The 13,814-nt window shown below is 37.6% G+C and overlaps 1 protein-coding gene across 1 annotated transcript in view; it reads right to left on the reverse strand.

The window, feature by feature from the left end:
• The window catches only part of KCNQ1 (potassium voltage-gated channel subfamily Q member 1), a 328,880-nt gene that overhangs the window by 235,137 nt on the left and 79,929 nt on the right, over positions 1 to 13,814 (reverse strand). The window contains exons 3-7 of the mRNA XM_052694566.1: positions 11,857 to 11,983; positions 10,616 to 10,694; positions 10,091 to 10,187; positions 9,294 to 9,434; positions 780 to 890 (exon numbers count right to left, since the gene is read on the reverse strand). Coding sequence (XP_052550526.1) covers positions 780 to 890; positions 9,294 to 9,434; positions 10,091 to 10,187; positions 10,616 to 10,694; positions 11,857 to 11,983 — 555 coding nt within the window. The remainder of the gene's footprint in view (positions 1 to 779; positions 891 to 9,293; positions 9,435 to 10,090; positions 10,188 to 10,615; positions 10,695 to 11,856; positions 11,984 to 13,814) is intronic.

The raw sequence follows: 13,814 nt of genomic DNA on the forward strand, positions 1-13,814 counted from the left end.
ATAAAGCTGGCAAGATTTTGACAGTAGGAGATATTCTATTCGGATCCAGATTTTTTTCATCCAATTCACATCCAATTTCACCTTTTGACAGCACAGTTCAGGTTGCACAAACATTTTAGAAGCACAGTTTACAAGTACTGCTGAATTTTTGAAAGCAATACCCTTACCGACTCTTTGCACTGAACAATTTTGGGTTTCCAAACCACAATCTAGGTTTTGCTGATCTTGAATTTACTTTTGGTATTCAGGTATCCCATATCTTGTTAGAAAGTACTAATCTGTCCTCAGCGCAAAGAGCCAATATATCTTTAAAATCTCATCCCTAAATCACTTTTGAACATGAGACTTTGGCCATAGTCATACATTAACTTGGCAAGCAGATGCATTAGCTGACAGCATCTCTGCACCTGACTGCTTACTGCTGCCTCTGCCAGCAACACCGTTTCTGTAGCTCTGCCAGAGGAAGAGTGTGCATAAGAACCCTCCAGTTTACCTTGGACTTAATCAGTTGAATAAACTACGAGTAAATGTCTTAAAAAGTCAAAACATTAAGTTACAAAGCCCAGAAGTAAATAACATGAGAAGTACTTTCTTTGCACTTCCTAGATGGGCAGAAAGAAAGTGTTTTGAATTACACGCCCCTTTCTCAAATGCACAGAAAATCTAATGTTGCATACAATAAGAACTCTGTGTTTGGTTTTAGATTCTGAAGTTTAAGGAGTTATTAACAAAAAGCTTCTTCTCAGAACGAATGGATCAACAACAAAAAAATAACCTACCGCAGGTAGTGCAAAAAATGAAATTGCGAACACTGAAAAACAAGAAGCAATGGTCTTTCCAATCCAGGTCTGAGGTACTTTATCCCCATAGCCAATAGTTGTAACTGTCACCTGTGAGGAAAAACACATAGAGCTTTACAGAAAGTTTTAACCCGTCAGTTTTGGTTGGCTTTTCTTTATTTCATTTTCATTAATTATTTTAAAGAAACATCAGTGGTGTTCCGAACGCTCCCAGTGACAATCTGTGTGACATTAAGAAGGCAGTTCCCTGCTCTCGGTCTGCTTCCTCATCCATAATAGAATGAAGGAGGTACAGGAAATTGAATTACAATAAAATACGTGTTTAAAATCTTGTAAAGCAAAACCATTAATGTAAGTCTTCGTGGCTTAGTCAACTTTACAGTATAGGAGTTTCTGGGCTGTGGGCTGCCTGCCCACACCATACCCTTCCCTTAGAGGGAGGCTGCCAGCAGTTCTGAATTGCTGATTTTCTTTATGGGCAGGAGAAGTCTGCTGAGAGAATTTGAGGGCTGTTGCAAGGAAAGTCTATATACATGTACACACACTGTAACTATGGAATACAAATGGGGTCAGACATGAAGTATTCTAGAGAATAATGTTGGCATAAACAGCAAGAGAAGCAGAAAAATTTCCGTACAGCAACAGATCCTTAAAACAGACTAATGAATCATAAACTCGGACAGAACATCGAGAGCAAGAACAGATAATTTAATGCACACATACAGGAAACATCTGTTGAGTTTGAGTTCCACTGAAGTAAAGATTACCACCATGGTGATGTAGCATAACAAGGCTTAATAAGTCATCATTTACAGGAGTTCAAGGAAAGAATGGATTTGTTTGAAGCAGAAAGGATATATTTGGCATCTGAGAGCAATTTAAATTCACCTATGTCACAAGCTATTCCTGAATTTGGAAATTAAAGAGATTTTTATCTGTGGCTTTGAAGAAGGCTAACTAAACCAGAACATGTGAAACACTCTCAAGCAGCAGAAGCACACCTCAGCTGCTGGCTTTTCACATTTCCCTCTGAGAGCATGAGCTTCAGCTGCACAGGCCACAGAAGACATCAGTCCCAGACAGCAATACCCACACACCATCCCTCCTGCGCCTTGCAGCCACTCCCAGTTCACCTGTCTGCTTCAGTGCACTCTCCCCAGCAACTGCAGAAACACAGGCAGCATCTCCAGAGGAGGAAAGAAGAGAAGGGAAGGGCAGATTTATACGAGTGAGATATTTCTTAATGGCGTGAAGGAATGGAGACCTTGGGAAATCGATGGTTGTGACAGGTGGTTCAGAAGTGCTGCCATCTGTCACATTAATAGCCATCCATTCCTATTAAAAGATGAGACAGCAGAGGGAAACACTGTATATTTATGTTCCGACCTGAGCTGCACCTGAAAAACACCTGAAGCAAGCCATCGACTCTCACTACCCACCTTCCAAGCAATTTATCGTTCTGTGTCTGTCAAATGCATGACAAAAGGACAGCTGTGGCTACTTGAAATGATGATGATGCAAGTTTGTTGCAAGTCACTGATAGATTAAAATGAAATAATGTTCTGGATAAGTTCTTAAACTGTGGCTTATTTCCAAACCTTGTTCCCATCCAATACAAGGATTAGTAAGGTAAGGCCAGTACACAAATACCTTAGTCTATATTCTTGATATTGCTGAAATTCAAAGCCTTTGAAGAAACTGAAGTGATTATTTTATCCTGTAAACCCATATGAGAGGATCCATTTAAAGGAAATTCTAAATTTTAATCACAATTTTTCTGCTCACAAAACGCTGTCTTACATAAACAAGTGAATTCTGGAAAATGTGATGGCCTCCATCACAATTTTCCAATTCTGGAAAATGTGATGGCACCATTTTACATCAAAGATTATGAGATGAGCTCTTTCATGCCTCAGTTTTAAAAAACTTTACACAATCATATCACTGAAAAGCAGTATCAACTATTGTGTATTACAATCTTAATGGCCTGTTTAAATACATACATCAACTAGAAATGTGAAAATAAACAGATGCACAGGAAAAACTCATACAAATCTGAAAGGTATCTGTCTTTCCCTCCCTCCACTACCAACCCCATCCATTCCCTCTACACGAAGGATCAATGATAGAATAAAAGTATTTTATGTGCATTTTGTTTGGGATATATATTAAAAAAAATACACAGTTTGGTCATAAATAACTTGCAAATCACAACATGTGTTTAAGTTAACATTTTCCTCTATTCTCACAACTAACCCATTTACAAGTGTATTGTGTTCCAAAATTACATTTTCTTTTTCACCAAAATATATGTTGTTGAAAGCTTGTATGCCAAGTTTCCGTCCTAAGTGATCTTTTTTAGTTAGGTTTAAGCCCCCTGAAGAGTACAATACTAATTTTAGAATTGTAGAATAGGATCATAATAATGGAAATATTGACTCAACTTCTACTCTAGCATACTAAATACACGGGCATAATAAAACTAAATTGATACAAGAGCTCACACATTAAATTTTCATCACAAAGCAGTATGGAAAACTAATTGTTTTAATTAGAGAAAAATCATATTTATCCACTGACTATTTCAGAACTTTGATCTGATGTACATCACAGGCTTTGGCGCTATGATTAATCTTGTCCTTATTATACATGCATGAATAGTCTAACAGAGGAAATGTGAAGCAAAAACAAAATCTGACAACAACTGAAAACAGTGATCACACACTGTTCACCATTTCTGAATAAAGGTTTTATTCAAGGCTGTCTGGGTAGAATGAGAACAAACTAAGCAGGTGCGTAAAGTTGCTCTTGTGATGAAATACTGAATGCCTTGTGCTGATGTAGGTAGCTCAGCAGCTATAGAATACAAGAATGCATGACTCAGTGGCAATAAAAGGGGAGATATCACAGGTCTGGGTTAGCAAACAAAGTAGATTTTGTTTGCTGAAGCAAACAAGGGAATGCCATCTTTAAAAACAAAGTAATTAATGTAGTCTCCAAATTTGTAGCACTGAAACCTCAAAATGAATTGCACTGGGGTTTTGTGTTGCTTTTTTTTTGTATACCAAATAACAGAATTTTCTGACTACTTAAGTACTCATCTTCATTAAATCAAGCAATATAAGAACATCCAGAGATACACCAGAAACACTGACTGTTTCCTTGACTTCTTTGCAACTGAAATACAGTGTAAACTGCTAAGTGGTTTAAATGCTCTTCTGTAAAGAAAACACTAGAAGCTTTTCTACTGCCTGATGTCTTACTTAGTCAACTGCATTTCTGCCTGTTCAATATAAAGTACAATCTTTCCCAGCTCTTAAGATTAATGCATTAAGTGTAAATACATCAGATACTTATGCTTACTTTGTTATGAAGTATGCAGTCTGTATAAAGCTAAAGAAAAATAGAAAAACCCAACGTAACAGATCAGTGCTGCCCAGCTATCACTCACAGGTCCTAGTCTAATACTACCTCCAGATGTCACTTTCAGCTCTAACTAGAATGTAATGGCCATCTCAGCATCCTAATCAAATGGTGTCCAAACTAACCATCTCCACTTGAGAGATATTACTAAGAAAAAGTCCTAAAATAAACAAAAAACTGGTAAATATTAAAAGTTAATTGAGCTCACCTAAAATTTGAAAATTTGCTCCTGTGTGCCAAAAAACAAACAAACAAAAAAACCAACCAAACAAACAAACAAGGGGGAGTGGGTGGGACACGACAGCAGCTTTACCCAGCTTAGTAAGCACACAGGATGCAAGGGGGCTTTCTGGTTGCTATTTCTAATTTATGGGTAGGTCAAGTCAGCCAAAGTACATCATTTCGTTCACTACTTCTTGAAAATGCAATTCAATTTGAAAATTAATTGGCATTCCTCTACAGTTTCTATGGGGAGGTTCTGCAGCAGAACCTGGAAAAGCTTCTGATGAGAACTGACACTCCTGCAGGCTCCTATTCATTTCCAAAATATGAGAAATCCAACTTCATTTTTTTTGTTCCTCTGTTTCATGGTCTCATTTTATTCATCTCCATTCTTTCGTCAGCCAGCTCCTGCAGTACACACACCTGCAACACAGTGCACTACAAAGGCCATTGGATCCCATTTTCAGTGTTTAGCCTCACAAACAAAAGCTGTTTTCAGTAGCTCTTGTGAAACAAGCTGTTCCCTCCCTGACTGTAGTTCTCAAGGAGAACAAGATGTAGGACAAACGTACTGCACAAAAACAAAGAGAACTGTGCATTATTAGTGAAGGCATGGGCAAACAGTCAGTGTTTATCTGAACTGGAGTTTTGTTCAGCCCTACCAAAACACAAAGGTAACTAAATTATGAAAACTGTCTGGCATGAAGTCTTAAAACCTCCTAGCAATATCATCATCTGTGTATCAAAACTCTCTAAGGAATGTAATAACATATAGCGCAAAAGATTTGTGATGCTTTTTACTGGGAGTTAACTGACAATTTTAGACCTGAACACAGTAGTTAACATGCACACAAGTAACAAAACTCACAGGTGACCCAGCAGCTTTGTGCCCTCACCTGATAATTCACTGTGAGTTGTTCAGGTTTTTTACAGTACAGCAATATGTGCTCTTTTTCTCTGGGACACTGCAGGCTGCACTGCCTTGTGCCAGTCCTTCTCTACTACCTCATCAGATGAATGAGAAATAGCAGGAGCTCTGCTGGCCATCAGCAGTCAGCATGCAGAGTCAACAGGCAGCTCTGCCTATAAGATCTGCTTTCATCAGTGCTCCAGTGCCGATCTCGACCACACAGAGTTCTCTGATCTGTAGTAAAAGGCTTTCTGTTGTCCAGACCTTGTGCAAGATATCATTTCTGCACAGAAAGCGTCAGAAAATAAAACAGCAAATTCAAATGGGCCATGATTTTGAAAGTGCTGGGGAAAGTTATGACCATAAGCAGATAGTCTGACTGCAAGTTCTGAGCTGCTTCTGGAAATTCTGCAGCATTTTTCTTCTGCTCTGTAGTAATATTACTATTACTACACCTCACAAAACAGTCATTGTAATTCAAAAGAAACAGTATTATTTAGGTGCAAGAAGAAAAAAAATAATGCTTAATTACATACAAAATAGCCAAATATCTTAGGAGGAAACTCTGAAAACCCTGTAAGAACTTTCCCTACAAGGATAGTTCTAGACACGAGATAGGAAAATGAAGTGAAATTAATTAGGCTCTGCTAAGCAGGAACGCTGTTTTGCTTAGAAGTAAACTTATCAGTGTTTGTTGAATTCGGTCCTTAGTGAGAAAGCACGTATTTCAAAATTAAAGGAATAGGAAACTCTTAACTAAAGCTGGTATTTGCAGACAAGTCCTCAATCCAATCCAAAGGAATGGGCATAGCACGATATTCATGCATGGCTATAGTCAATAATTGCTTCTGGCAAATAGTGCTCATGATTAAAGAGACTGCTAGCACAATCCACATAATGGTTTTCCTGAAGGATGTTTGTTCAGATGTGAAAGCTGGAAATTGTGTACCAATCAGTGGATATCAAAAGGAGAGCTCCCATCCATCTGCCTGAGGCGTGACCAATTTTACTACTTAAAGGGAAGAAAAAAATTAAACAAAGAAAACCTAAGAACAACAACGAAACAAACAACGGAAACAACAGGACAATAACACTTCCTGATGAAGATCTTCTTTGAGAGACTGGATAAGAACATCTTGCTGGTTTGGTTAGTTTTTATCATCTTTCTTTAGGTCTTAGTGACTGCATGCTTTGTTATACAGAACAGTGAACAGGTTGCATACCTGCCCTATGTAGATGAGAGGTGCAAATAAAACGCAAGTAACAAACAACAACTTTGTCTTTTACAAGGCATACAAGACAGGCTGCCATCAGCAGAATTATTTATACAATACACTCTGCATTCAAAAGCAGCAGTAATACAGACAAGACTTTATTCCATGTGACAAGGTAACCACAGTTTTCTCCAAGCAGCCTACAAGCTAGCCAATAACTACAGCCTGGAGTACTGAAGGAAATTCAAATAAAGTCCAGGATGCCATTTTACATATGGAAATGGAACAACAATATAGGTTTAAAAATAACAACAATGACAATGAAGAACATTTAATTAAGAGTTATGCACCCTATGGGTATGCCTACAGTCAGCAAAGCAAAGCAATATAAAAGTACCCAGTTCCAGATGGAGTTTAGTTGTGGTAACATAGACCTTTTAAATTACCTACTTTATGCTATGCTGCATGTTCTGTTACCATTACCCAAAGAACTACATTAGCAGCATAGATATACACTGAGCTAATTTAAAAAAAAAGAGAAGCACTGTGCTATAGATTGTGAAATGATGGGTGTGTGAAAACAGCATCAAGTCCTGTTCTTTTAGATGTACTGCCTGCTACAAAAGCCAAATAGGACACTTTTTGAGCAGTGAGATCAGCTGCGTGCCAGAGAGATCATATAACTGTGGTGGTCTTTGAGATAGGAATTGCAAATTACTTTTTGCATACCCAGTCCAAAACAGATGGAGATAGGTTTTCAGTGAGCAGAATTCGAGCCATTCTGAAAATTCTGCCTAAAACATAACTGAAACTTTTAGGAACTAACAGTTCAAGAGTTGTTTGTTGTTTTGTTTTAAATAATTGGAGACCCTCAGCAGGAAGCATCCGTCAGATATTGGACCAAGTTTGTAGGTTCTTTTTTTAATCTAATTTAAAAAAAAACAACAACCAAAAAACCTAAAAATCAATCAGAAAGAACTAATAATCAAACAAACAACAATCAAGAAGAGATAGGTCTGAACTTATTTCAGTTATGTTTTATTAAATCCTTCCAACAATCTGCAGCTAGAGCAGAACAGGGACACTAAATTCTATTTCTAATATTAAGCAAGTTCCATTAGAGACTCACTGAATACGGTAACACACAGTCCAAATGGTATCCTGAAATAAATTATGACAGGAAGACGATGTGACCATAATTAAATCTGTTGATTAAACAAGTTGACTGTAATGAAAAAGAATAAATAATAAATAACTGGCATATGTATTAATTGAACAGTAATTCCTTGGAAAGAAAGTATTTCAATATCCTGACAGATCTCATTGCATCTGTGGAAAGAAAGCTTTCCTGTATTTCTAGAAAGCCAACCTCATCTGTCACGTATTCAATTTTTAATGCTAATGCCAATGACAGCATGTGTTTTTAAATGCAGCCTCATCTGCCATTGTTTATTACTGATTTATGTGAGTCCTGTACTGTAAAATAAAAATACTGTGATGATATGAAAGCATCAAAGAAGCTCCTTGCCAGAAAGCCACTTCCTTGCACTACACAGCAAGTTTTCTGGTGCTAGAGGGAGCTTTCTATCATGGCAAACGCAGAGAAAAGAATTCATCAGCAGATTTTAGTAGCAACCTACACACAATCTGCTGGATTCATACAAGGGTATATGCAGATCCTTCCTTCCTGAAATGGAGTGTTGTAGTGTTTGTAGAGAGAAGACAATATGAACACAAATACGGAGGAGTTTATAAAAAACTATTTCTCAAGAAGATTCTGTCAGTGAAAGGGAGGTATGAGGGCTGCTCCATACATAATCATTGACTCATAGAGTGGCTTAAGTTGGAAGAAAGATCATCTAGTTCCAACTCCCTTCCTTTAACGTCTAGCAGGAAAGGGAAAGGAAAACAATTACAAAATGAAAATCCCAGAACATAGCAGCCAACATAATATTTGCAAATCATGGGAGAAAAGGAGGGAATTGTTACTATCAGAAACAACAGAATTCAAATGAGCTGCCAAATCAGTATGTACACATAGAAAATAGAAAGACAACTGTCACTACTAGCCATTGCAGCAGAGATTTATGAGCAAAACTGAAGACTCATCTACATGTCAAAGTATGGGAACATCTTGGAGACACCTGTAATACCTCTGAGCAAGATAGGAATAAACTCAGTGAAGAGGAATGCCACATAAGGTTACTGAGTCGGTCCCAAAGCAATATAGTAATTTAAAAAGGTCCTGTGCCCAGATTTATTAAGCATCTCAGATGATCCTTGTTTTGGAACTAATCTATTCTGATGAAGCAGGAAATTACTGTACCAGCCTGAATGATAAACCATAGATAAGCAGAATAACAACAACAACAAAAAGAGGAAAACCCTGACTTAGCAAGCCTTATTGTATTAGAAGGTTGAATCCTACCATGAGATATGCAGCAAGTAAATTACTATAACAGATGGGAAGACAGCATGTAGAAATAAGAGTAGATTTTTCTATACCTTGTATACAGAACTTGATCACTTTGGATCACATAAGACAAGAAACATCAAATAAAACCACAGATCTTCTATAGTATTTTCTTGGTTTCACAGACTCACAAAAAACAGAAAGTTTATTGCAGCAATAAGAGGCCATGTCAAAGTGCTGCTCTCTCTCCGTGTCTGCCTGAACTACGCTTCATACTTGAGACTGCTAACATGTAAAATTGCCATACTTACTACTCCCCACCATAGGGCATCTGCATAGCTGCCAAACTCTGTTTCTCCAGAATCATTTACAGCATCTTTTTCAGCCAGGTACACAAAATAAGAGGAAAAAATCAGGCCCAGAAATCCAATGTAGAGTGTAGTTATCAGTTCCTGCAAACAGAGTCAAAATAACATTGATTCAGTACTGTTAAGACATCTAAGTTACACATCGCTGGTGCTTTCTAAAAGAGAACTGGTTCAGAAGAATGCAGTTTCAGCATGTAATAAACACTGACTCCAACTGTTGGCTGTGCAATTTAATAAGAATCCACTGTGCTCAGTGATGAAAGAATTTACTGAGTATCTAATGATTCGGCCCAGCGTGCACTGCCTGAACGTTAGAAATAACCACATGTTCCTCACGTGCAAATGTGACAAATTAACTTTTTGGTCACCCAAATTTGGATGGTTGAATTTTTCATACAGTGCTACTGTATTCAAAACAACTTTATGACTTAGATATATATTTCACAGAAACATTCACATTCTGTCTTAAAAGTCTCATTCTCCGTGGTTAAGTCCACATATACATCAAAAGTTTTCCAAAGTGTAGGTGAATATTTTTAATATTTTACATGCTTTTTTGTCCCTTGAACAGGATAGAACAACTGCATTTGGATAAAATAAATGGCTGCCTGTCTCCACACTGAATATATTTAACATCGTATGGATGTCTGCATAGACACTGCTCTGAATATAGGAACTTAAATTACTATTAAACAAATGGCATCCATTATTTTGCCATTCCTTGGAGTACCCAAACTTACTTGTCTGTGTATGAAGACGACTGATCCCAACAGCCTCCACGTGCCACCCTGACGGTCAACATGCAGCATCCGCAAAATCTGCAGGAAACGGATGCCCCTAGAACAAAAGTTTTAAATGAATGAAGAGGCCAAACATACAAGAGGAGAAAAAGAGGTTGAGAGAGGAAGTCTGTGCCTTCCAAAGGACCGTTTTAAAATAGATGCACAGTATTTTATGGTAGACTTCAAGGTTTGTCTCTTTGAGGAGCGGGGGTGCATGCCTAGATGTTCACTCCTACCCCAAACAGACATAAATCCATTGCTAGAGTAAGAAAATCACAACCAGAAAACAGATTAAAAACTTTATTCTCACTACACTTCATGACATTACTATTTCACACCCATATGTGAATGGTCATCTGCTCTGTTACTCTGTGAATGTCAGAGGAGACTGCTTTTCACCCTTACGGGAGGTAAACAAAAGGGGGGAAAAAAGCCACCTAACTCAAACAGACAGCATTATTTTCTTCTATTGCATATAATTACCTGATAGCTGAGGTTGCAAAGACTTGACCTTTAGAGCCCACACACAGAACTATCATGGAAGCGACAACTACAATTAAATCTGAAAAATAAAAGTCAGTTGAAAAAAAATGAGCTAGAGACAGCTTGTAATGCTTCCACAAGGCTGTTACTATAACCAATGTCAGTTTTACTTGGAACAATGACCCCATCAGTTTTATCTCAAGAGATCTCTACTGTAACAGAGATTTTATAGCTGCAGTCACATCCGAGAGGCAGTCTCACATAGATATAAAGTAAGTTGAAAGTACGTATTATATATGCACGCACACAGAGAAGTTAAACCAAGTAACTTTATGATTGTAACAATATCCAGGTACAAAATTTTGTAATTTGCATTTGAAAAGCTTGCAAATTGCTTATGGAACAATTCTGGTATATTCTGGTCAACGACAAATAGCATTTCTGAGTAGTGGAAAGAACTGCCAGAAAAACAAGCTTTATTGCGCTTCTATAACAATACTCCTCTCCAAAACTTGTTCTGTTTAATCTATTTATATTTTAAGTGCTTCAGGGCAACTGTCTTTATATAGCTCTCTTATGAGTGAAGAGTGCTTCTAGGTTATTACATTTCTCTCAGTGAAATTAAACACAGGACAACCATTCTATAAAAAATATGAGTTATGACATGTAGAGAGAATGCCAATGCAATTTCTATGAACACTGAAGTCAGTCAGGATATCAACTACAATGGCGTCCAGATCCAAATGCATTGCTGAGAATCAGTTTTTAATTTAATTGGTACACGAAGTAATTGCGGTGTATCTATTGTGCTTCACCAGGCAATGTGTGCCTCAATTAGAGTGCAAAGTAACTCGTATTAAAATACTCAGAGGGCTTTCAGGGAAGAAAAAAATAAAGGGGATTTCAGCATCTTTAAAAGAAAAGAAGTTGCAGCAATTCTAAGTGTTTGGGTCCCGAGGTTGCAGGAGACAGGACTATGGGTGAGACTTATTTCTGGCAAAGCTTCAGATCACTTGTGAAAAGAAAACACACTGCTTTTCTGGAAAAACAAGCCAAGCTACATTTGTTTTCCAAAGAGTGCTGTGGATTTCTGAAAGGAAACTCAGATCTACGATAATACTAATGACAAGAGCTTTCCCTTTCACTTGGCTCTCATTTCCACTGAAATTTATCTTTTCAGAACTTTGAAGTGTAACCGTTACTTGGTGTTTACATCAACCTTGCAAGCTGTGCATACTCACCGATGATCGAAATAGGCTTCCTAGCAAAACGAAGCCTTCCCCATATTCCAACATATTTACTGCGACATCCTGCTGACCATAACCGAACCACATATTCTGTTCCAAAGAATACCACTAATACAATTTCCTAAAAGAAACAGAAGACGGACAACTAGGTTAATGTTCTACTGTCTTTCCATCTTTTTTTTTTTTTTTTTTTTTTCTCCCCAGTAGCTATTAGGAAATGCTAAAATAAAATGCACAATTTGGAAGGTTAAAAAACAAAACAAAACACAAACTATTCAAAAACTACTTAAGGTAACAGAAAACCTGGCAAACAAAAATTAAAGATTGAGAGCAAATGTAAGTGCTTTAATACTTTAATTGCATGCAATTTGGCTCGCCTACGTGTGCAAGAACTGAAAACCATTCCGTACAACTCATTTGGTCTCTGTAATTCAAACAAAAGGTTTCCTAACCAAGCCAAAGAAAACAAACAGAGCCCACATTCAGAAGATGAGTATTTTTCTAGTGAATTTCATTTCAGGAAGAGGTGTGCTTCACATCCCGCTGACCATACCAAACCACACATTTATTTATACTTTTTCAATCTTCTTTTAATCTTACGTGGATGAAAGTAACATTTCTAGTACCCACTACTGACATGCCAATACCCAGGTGTGTTGAAAACACTGTAAGACATCAGGCACCCCTTCTTGTCAACAGTAAGAAACAGGAGTCTCGTCCTGAAGTGCTGTGGGTACCGAACCACGTGTTAACCACAGACTAACTTCCTGCTTTGGAAATCTGTACAAAGCCATAAATCTCGAAGACATCTGACATTTCTGTTGGTACACAAAGGTACCATTCTGTCATTTTTTGAACTTGGTGTGCAGATAAACCTTGCTTTCATAGAGACTGGTTGAGTGTGGCACATTCAATATAGTTACCTCAAATACCAAGGAAAGGCAGTACTTCCTTATTGGCCAACTTCACTAATAACAGGTCACATTCTCTATCACAGTCAACAGCAGAGACTGCTAATTGGAATGGTAACAGTGGCTTGTAGCTGAAAATACACAGAGCGTGGCATACAGAAAAACTAAAGCAGATTAGTTACTACAGCTCTGTAGGACAACGCAGATAATGAACTCCTTATTACAGAGAGCAATTTAACATGAAAAAGAAAATGAAATCTGCTGAACATTTTACCCAGCCTCTGCCATTTCTGCAGCGTTCGCTGCTGTTTTTCATGAGATCAAATTAGCAAATGTGACTCAAAGTGATGTTCTAAATCAACTAAAATACTCAAGATGCAACCTTAACCCAGACAACATCAATGAAAGTCACGTCATAAGCTTCAAAGATGGACAGGACATTGCCCTGAAAGGTCAGTAAAATAGAAGCCTAGAAGCAGTTAGAAGAGGGGAAGAAATTGTTATGCATTAATACACTTCACGATATTATTTGTATGGCTTCAAAATTCCAGTCTTCTGATGGCATAAAGTGCTCATCTCAGGGCACTTCAGTGTTGAAATTACTCTGCAGCACTTCCAAAAAGCTAGGAGAATGCCAGGACTCTCCTCCTCGGTTATGAAAGTCTTATCATGCCTGCACGATGTCAGGTGCAGCAGAAGAACATCACAGTCGGTTATATTGTATTCCAATTACATTTTCAACATCTAATGAAATTGTTCAGATTGTTGGCTGTAATGAATATAAAGCTCAGACCCTTTGACCCAGCCAAGAATCTCTTGTACAGCTTGCTGCTGAAAGGATCCATCAGAACCCTTCACTTATCTTTAACTAATTTGGAGTGTTATTAAATCTTTTTTTTTTCAATAAAATAAAGCCATATTTAAAGTCATAAGTCTAAAGAAACAGTCTCTGTAGCAGGCTCTTTAAGGAAAGATTGTGTTTTCTGATAGAAGTTTCAAATGAAACAAAATTCTCCCTGGTCCAGTTTCACTTCAAGTCGT

This window comes from Tympanuchus pallidicinctus, unplaced genomic scaffold (assembly GCF_026119805.1).
Source record: "Tympanuchus pallidicinctus isolate F22 unplaced genomic scaffold, pur_lepc_1.0 scaffold3, whole genome shotgun sequence".
Lineage (NCBI taxonomy): Eukaryota > Metazoa > Chordata > Aves > Galliformes > Phasianidae > Tympanuchus > Tympanuchus pallidicinctus.